Here is a 7,881-nt window from a genome sequence, read left to right as displayed (position 1 = left end):
ACCCCAGCGGGCAGAGCCCCGCCCCTGCCGGCCCCACCCCAGCGGGCAGAGCCCCGCCCCTGCCGGCCCCCCTCCCTGTGGCCCAGGGGCAGAGCATCTTATCTTCCACGCATTAGGTGGGCTTCTCTGTAGGGGCCATAGAGGGTCCCTGCCGGAGACTGGAGAGGGCATCACCAAGCTGATCAGGTAAGGTGCCTCCTCCTCCTCCCAGACCAAGAGTGCCCAGGCCGCCGGCCGCTCTGCACCTGGGCACCGCCCCACGGGGCTGTCTGGAGAGGACCATGCGATCCCTGGGCACACTGCCCACCCAGGCTGCCAACAGCCACTCATGGAGCGCTGAGCACACACAGACCAGGCCACAGGCTGGCCTAGGGGAGGAAGGGACAGGGGCACAGCCAGGAACCCAAGGCCCCGGCGGTGTCTGGGGCGGGGGACAGCGGGAATGGGTGCTGCCGGAAGGGCAGTGGCGGGCAGCAGGGCCTGGTGCCCTCCCTGGGAAAGCGGGTGCACTGTCCTCTGGCCTGCACACTGGGATACGGGCTCAGCATCTGCCTGAGCCCAAGGCAGGCCTGGTTTCCTGGTTCACAGCCTTTTGCAGCTGATCTCACAGAACCTGCTGGGCACTGCCCCCTGTGTGACCTGGCCAAGCCCGCCAGGTAGAGGCCAGGCACTCAGCTGTGAACAGGGAGGGGCAGGGGCACACCTGTGCCTTCCCTCTGCTGGGCAGAATGCAGGAGCTGTGCAACACAGCCAACTCCGAGGAGGGTCTCCCGGGTCCAACCCAAGCCTGCCTTGGGCCATCTGGAGCCACGTGTCCCAAGGTCCCATGTCCACTTGCCTTTGTGTAGACACGGTGCTGAGGGGAGGGTTTAAAGCCCAGATTAACTATGAAGGTGATGGGCTCCTTGGTCAACAGAGGCCCTGGCCTGGACTGCAGGACAGGCTGGTGACAGCAGAAGTACCCAGGCTACAAAATGCCAGGTGGTCTGGGGCACCGCCCCTCCCCACACCCACCTGTGGAGCTCTGCTCAGCACTGGGAGTGGGAGGGTAGATCTCCAGGTCACTGTCCCCAGGGCTGAGGGCTGCAGGTCAGACACACTGGCTGAGGAGCCATGGGGGAGGAATGTGTCCACAGCACCCCCGGCCCCAGCAGCCTTGCCTATGGAGGGGAGAGCTTCCTCCTGCAGAGTGCTGGGCAGCCGGCCAGAGGGTGAAGGTGGGTTCCAGGACGGGGTCATGAAGGTGGAGAGGAAGGTGGACTCTTCGGTGTCAGGGCCCGTGGAAGGTCATGGCAGAGCACTTACGTAGCAAGTACAAAGCCCAGTTCAAACCCCAGCACTGCGGAGGTGGGGAGGGGAGAGGATGAACCACATATAAAACATTTATATGGTATAAAAACCTTTATTTACAACAAGGTATTTGAACACATTATTCCAAACAGACACAACAGAAATGAAGGAATAATAAATATAATAACGTATGTTTAGAGCCTGATCCCAGTGGCTGCAGACTGGATTCAAAGCCAGCCCAGGCAGGGAAAGGTAAACACTCCTATTTCCATTTAACCTCTAAAAGGCCAGAATTGGAGCTGTGGTAGAACACCAGCCTTGAGTGAAAAAGCTAAGGGGCAGGGTTCAGGCCCTGAGTTCAAGTACACACACACACACACACACACACACACACACACACACACAGCTTAGCAGGCATGAGGTTCACACCTGAATTCCAGCTACTTGGGAGGCAGGAGGATTGAGTTTGAGGCCAGCTTGGGCAAAGTTACTGAAATCCTAATGCAAAATAAAAACAAAGCAGGTCAGGGGTGCCACTTAAGCAGTAAGAGCTAAACAGCCAGAGGAGATGCACTTGCAGGAGCCAGGCCTGGGGCGGGGCCTGGAAGCAGAGCACCACCACGGGCTCTCAGAACACGAACTGGGGCTCTCAGAACACGAACTGGGGCCGGTGCGGAAACCTGCCATGCCAAGAACTTCTGTGTGAGAAAAACACAAGGTGGGGGATGGGCCGCAGGCGTGGGGGGGGGCTGGCTGAGGGTGGGGGGGCTGTTTCTCTGTGGTGACAGGGTAGAGCTGCTGGCAGGCCACTCCTTAAAGGCCTGCCTCACGCTGGGCCCCTCTGATGAGGCCAGGCCTCCAGCCAGGGAACCTGCGTGGGCAGACCTGAGGCTACCCTTCCCCCTTTCCCCCACAGTCGCCATTCTCAACACTTTCGTGTCTCAACAGTTTGTTTTGCCCTGGACTCACAGGGTTACCCCACCTAAGATTTGTAGGCCACCCCAAACCATCTACAAAGCCAGGTGTGGAGGTCTGGCTCGTGTGGTAGAGCACCACGCCCTGAGTCCAGGCCTCAATTCTGGCATGAAAAAATAAAATCAAAACCCAAACCAAACCGTCTAGATCAAGTGGGTCGGAGGCCGCTGAGCACCCGGGAGCCGTGGAGGGGGCTGAGCTGGCTCATCTACCTGATGAAGGCAGCAGTGGTCACCACCAGCAGGGCGGCCTCCAGGCCTTGCAGGGCCAGGAGAGCAGTGCTCAGGACTGAGTCCACCCACAGCACCAGGGTCTGCCAGAGCATGAAGTGGACCGAGAGGACGCTGCCTCCCACTGTGAGGGCCAGGCTGGTGGCCAGCAGCACCTCAGCCTGCATCAGGTTGCCCTTGGTGCCTGGAGAGCAGAGCAAAGAGGAGAGTGAGGTGTGGGCTTCGGGACGTCCCAGCCTGGGCCTCAGGACAGCTCCGGAAGGCTGCCTACCACAGCTATGCCACGGCTGAAGCCTGGTCTTTGAAAGTTTGGTTTCTCTAAAAGGATGGGCATCTGCTACCTTTTCCTAACTCCAAGTTGGATCAAAGGGATTTTGTTTAAGCCCTCCAAAAATATTTTCCTCTGGGCTAAGGCAGTCTGGGTTCTGGAAACTTTCACGAATACTTACAAAAACAAAACTGCCTGTTTTACAACCGGATCATTCATAGAACATGCTGGCTTGAGGTTGCCACCAGCTGACCCTGTGGCCTGGGGTGTGCAGAGGGCCTGCCCTGCCTCAGTTCACCCTGCAGCCTCCTGGGGGCGGGTCTTCCGCCCTGCTCCCCTGCTGGCTGGGCCCAAGGTCTGCAGCCCTTATACCCTCCTGGCAGCACCATCTTGTGGGCAAACCACGGAAACTCTACTCCACCCAGGCGGCAGACACTGGAAGCCCAGCCGGGTCTAGGATTCACTCTGGCCACTCTTGGAATTCCAGGTCTGACAGCACGAGACACATAGAGGCCACTTCTCTGTGTGCCTCCATTTCCTCTCCATACACACGGTGGTGGAAGAAGAGTCTGGCAATGGTGCTGTGCTGCAGGAATTCCTGGTGTCAGGGCTATTCATGGTATGATTTTTTTTTTGGGGGGTGGGTCGTGGGGCTTGAACTCTGGGCCTGGGCACATCCCTCAGCTCTTCAGCTCAAGGCGAGTGCTCTACCACTTGAGCCACAGCGCCACTTTGTTTTTCTGGTGGTTTATTGGAGAAAAGAGTCTCACAGTCAGCAGGGCGCTGGTGGCTCACACCTGTCACCCTAGCTACTCAGGAGGCTGAGATCTGAGGATCACGGATCAAAGCCAGCCCAGGCAGGAAAGTCTATGAAACTCCTATCTCCAATAAACTACTATAAAACTGGAAGTGGCACTGTAGCTCAAGTGGTAGAGCGCTCACCTTGAGCTGAAGAGCTGAGGGACAACGCCCAGGCCCAGAATTCAAGCCCTACAACGGACCAAAAAAAAAAAAAAAAGTCTCACAGCCTTTCATGCTTGGCCTGGCTTTGAACTGTGATTCTCAGATCTCAGCCTCCTGGGTAGCTAGGATGACAGGCGTGAGCTGCCAGCGCCCATCCATAAGGTCTGATCTTATCTGGAAATGAGACATGCCAATGACCAGGAGCACAGTAGGGCCACAGCCCAGGCTGCAGGCAATCCTGGCAGTCAGCTCTGGGAAGGGGATTCCCACATTTTCCCTCTGTACTTGAGCCAAGTATGAGGACATACCCTCAGATGAACTGTGTGGCTTGTAATGGTCACTAGAGGCGGTGGCAGACGTGACCTGAGGGGACAGGAGAGGCTGGGCCTCGGCCTCCTGAGCAGCTCACAGAATGCTCCCTACCTTCTCCCCTAGGCCGAGGCCGTGGGAAGTAGGTGCAGGGCAGTGTGCTGGGGTCCGGCTCTGACCTCCTGAGCTTCTGATCGCTGCACTGTTGTGGAGTATGCTTCCAGATGTGAAGAGGCCACTAGTGTCACCTGTCTCTGGGACAAAGCCTCTGAACACGCATGTAACACTTAACGACACAGTAAGGCAAGGCTGCAATGTGCTCGGTGAACCAGTTTGGATGAAAATGTCTCCAGGAGCCGGGCGCCGGGGGCCACACCTAATCATCCCAGCTACTCAGGAGGCTGAGGGCTGAGGATCGAGGTTCAAAGCCAGCCCGGGCAGGAAAAGTCTGTGAGACTCTGACTCTGATCTCCAATAAACCACTAGAAAGCCGGAAGTGGCGCTGTGGGTCAAGTGGTAGAGCGCTCGCCTTGAGCTGAAGAGCACAGGGACAGTGCCCAAGACCCATGGGAAAAAAAAAAAAAAAGGCTCCAAGAACCACGCCACAAAGAGCTCAAGATAGAAAGGTTTAGCACATTCAAGATGGCACCTTTGTGACCACAAACCCTGTACGGTTTCACAGCCAACTCACCCAGGTACAGATGGGCTCCCTCCAGAACCCCCATCAGAAGTAACAGTGTCAGATCAAGGGCCAGGCAGCTCCAGGGATAGCTGAAAACCTGGCCTGGGAAGAGTCAGAGTCAGGTCAGAGTGTGTGTGTGAGCGTGGGATCCCGCCGCCGCCGCACACTCGTCACTTACTCTTATACACGATCAGCAGAAGCGTGGCTAGGAAGTACAGGGCGTAGTACAGGGCGCTGAGATGGAACAGCATTTGAAGAGGAACTGAGGGGAGCTGGAATGTGGTCAAGGACCTTCAGGCTCAGCAGAATGGCGTGGCGCACCTGCCTGGGCGGCCATGTCAGAGGGGCTGTGATGATCCTACAGGCCGGTGGCCACAAGCTTAGGCTCGGCCTGTGGCTCAGGCTCCAGCAGGTGAACACCCGCGGCTCCTCACTCAGGGCTTCTATTGCTACATCTGGTGTGGTTACCCGAGGGGTCCCAGTGGCTACTGGGCAGTGCTGGACCCGTCCCCTCCCGGTGGACGGAGGTCTAAGCGCCACACCCCGGCTACCATGGGAACTTCCTAGGGGCTGCCACTCCCCCACAGGTTGGTAAAAGAAGACCATTTTCATATTCTTAAGATAAAACACATGTTCCCCTGACTCAGGGGAGAATATTTAAATCTCCAGTAGTAATTTCCGGAGCTCCGCCCACATCACACATGTTTCTGTAAAAGTGAAGCTCAGGCGTGTCATCGTTCTGCCACCTGGCCAGGCTGTGAAGATGAGGCCACCTCAAGATCCCCACAGGACCTCGGCCTGTGGGTGGCGGCGCTGGCACGCCAGGGAACTCTCCTCCCCCCCCCGAAAGGCCCCCGTCTGGATGAAGGAGAAAGTGAGGCAGGGTGAAAGGCACAAAGGCACCAACCCAGCCTGAGGGAGGGGCTCAGGAGGCAGGATACGTCAGCTGCGGGGCGCCACGTCCAGGGGGCCTCTCCCTAGGAAAGACAGTGCCATCAACCCTCTGAAGCTGTCCTGTTCAGGTCTCCTCTGGCCTCACGTTTATCTTTTTTTGGGGGGGGGTCTGGTCGTGGGGCCTGAACTCTGGGCCTGGGCGCTGTCCCTCAGCTCTTTAGCTCAAGGCTAGCACTCTACACTTGAGCCACAGCGCCAGTTCCGGCTTTTTTCTTTTTGCTTATGTGGTGCTGAGGAATCGAACCCAGGGCCTCATGCATGCAAGGCAAGCACTCTACCACTGAACCACCTTCCCAGCCCTGGCCCTGCTGTTATAGACGAGTGCTCAGCGGGCCCCCAGCTTGCCCTCTCTCATCTCTGCATCCGTCCCTTTGAGGAAGATGTGACAACTTCTGACTTCACATACCCACAACTGGGAACAGACTGTACCCAGAGCCGGGCCAGGCAAAAGTGTTGTAGCCTGGGTGCATGCCAGAGGCCAGGCTCAACAAGATGGGTGTGATCTGTGCCTTGGGAAAGAAGCTCCCAGAACAAAACCCAAGGCAACTTTCTCACCGCCTGCACATACATCACACTTAGGTAATTACACGGAGACCTTTTTCTGTTATTAAAAAACCCTTTTTCATCATTGATATTTTGCTTTCTGCTCAAATTTTATTCACTTCTCCACAATAACCCTCTGGAATTTTTTTTTCTCCCAAATTATCCATCCTTCTCCCACCCTGACACAGGTGTGGATTTCCCCTCATATTTGGTTCTTGGGGAAGGGTCCATTTCTAGAAGCACTGTTTCTGCCTGATGAAACGTGACTGGGCCAGATCACCTGTCAGAAGCTCACAACACATCTGTAACACACTTGTAACACATGCATGTCTCTATGTGTGCATTCCACCTGGAAAAAATAAAAATTTGCCAAAACCGCCTATTAAAAAAAAAAGCTCAGAAGTCGTACTGTGGCTCAAGTGGTAGAGCGCTCGCCTTGAGCTGAAGAGCTGAGGGACAGTGCCCAGGCCCAGAGTTCAAGCCCCACGACCAACCAAAAAGAAAAAGAAAAAAATGAAATAAAAAAGCTCTGGGGCTGGGAAGTTGGGTCAGTGGTAGAGCGCTTGCCTTGCATGCATGAGGCCCTGGGTTCAATTCTCCAGCACTCCATATGCAGAAAAAGCCGGAAGTGGCTGTGGCTCAAGTGGTAGAGCGCTCGCCTTGAGCTGAAGAGCTGAGGGGCAGCGCCAGGCCCAGGGCTCAGCCTGCTTCTGTGTATCGGGCAGGGCAGTTATCTGAACCCAGTCTGCAACTGTCTGCCGTTTCCTTTTCTCTTTCTAGGGAAGGTAAGGAAAACTCGAGGTTTGGTAGGCTTCTGTAGGACATCTGACTTCGTGGGCAAAGTTGGACCATCTGTTCCAGAGGTGTGAACTCGAGTGGCATGAGTCTTAAAGTGATAAACCCAGGACTTCAGCAAGGGACTCTGGACGGGGCCCCTCCTGGGGGTGCCTGTGGGAACAGTAACCAAGGGAGCCACCGCTTGCCTGTGTCCCATTTCAGCATTCTGAACCTGATCCGTTCTTTTCCAGGCCCCAGGTGAACTAGGCCACCTAAGTACCTGACTGCAGATTAATTGGGGATTTCCTCCCTGCAGATTCTTGGGTCTGAACTCAGGGCCTGGCACCGTCCCTGAGCTGCTTCTGCTCAAAGCTAGCACTCTACCAGTAGAGTCACACCACTTCCTGCTTCTTCTGTGTATGTGGTATGTGTTAGGCAAGCACTCTACCACTAAGCTACCTTCCCAGTGCCCAGGATCTTTTTCTTAAAGGTCAACCAACATTAGGGTGGGTGCTAGTGCATCATAAAACCATAATCGTAGCTACTCAGGAGGCTGAGATCTGGGGCTCTTGGTTCAAAGCCAGTCAGGGCTAGGAAGTGTATGACACTCCAAATAACTAACATAAAGCTGGAAGTTGAGCTGTGGAGCAAGTGGTGGAGTCCTAGTCTTGAGCATAAAAAGGTCAAGGACAGCCGGGCGCTGGTGGCTCACGCCTGTCATCCTAGCTACTCAGGAGGCTGAGATCTGAGGATCGAGGTTCAAAGCCAGCCCGGGCAGGAGAGACTGTGAGACTCCTATCTTCAATAAACCACCAGAAAACCGGAAGTGGCGCTGTAGCTCAAGTGGTAGAGCGCTCGCCTTGAGCTGAAGAGCTGAGGGACAGCGCCCA

General features: G+C 55.9%; 2 protein-coding genes across 2 annotated transcripts in view; one reads left to right on the top strand and one right to left on the bottom strand.

Moving 5' to 3' along the window:
• Positions 1 to 1,927: 1,927 nt before the first annotated feature.
• Positions 1,928 to 5,690, bottom strand: Tmem80 (transmembrane protein 80). Its single transcript, XM_013033363.1, has 4 exons — positions 5,659 to 5,690; positions 4,896 to 4,989; positions 4,727 to 4,819; positions 1,928 to 2,679 (listed from the first exon to the last, which is right to left on the bottom strand). Exons 2-4 carry the CDS (start codon positions 4,966 to 4,968, stop codon positions 2,474 to 2,476), a joined length of 372 nt encoding a protein of 123 aa, XP_012888817.1. The 5' UTR covers positions 4,969 to 4,989; positions 5,659 to 5,690; the 3' UTR covers positions 1,928 to 2,473.
• A 1,404-nt stretch (positions 5,691 to 7,094) lies between these two features.
• Positions 7,095 to 7,881, top strand: part of Deaf1 (DEAF1 transcription factor) — a 53,700-nt gene continuing 52,913 nt past the window's right edge. Inside the window, exon 1 of the mRNA XM_013033347.1 lies at positions 7,095 to 7,173. Within this exon, the coding sequence (XP_012888801.1) occupies positions 7,095 to 7,173 (79 nt within the window). The remainder of the gene's footprint in view (positions 7,174 to 7,881) is intronic.

This window comes from Dipodomys ordii, unplaced genomic scaffold (assembly GCF_000151885.1).
Source record: "Dipodomys ordii isolate 6190 unplaced genomic scaffold, Dord_2.0 Scaffold166, whole genome shotgun sequence".
Classification (NCBI taxonomy): Eukaryota; Metazoa; Chordata; class Mammalia; order Rodentia; family Heteromyidae; genus Dipodomys; species Dipodomys ordii.
Note: the sequence above shows the minus strand (reverse complement) of the source record. Positions and strands in the feature narration are given on the sequence as shown.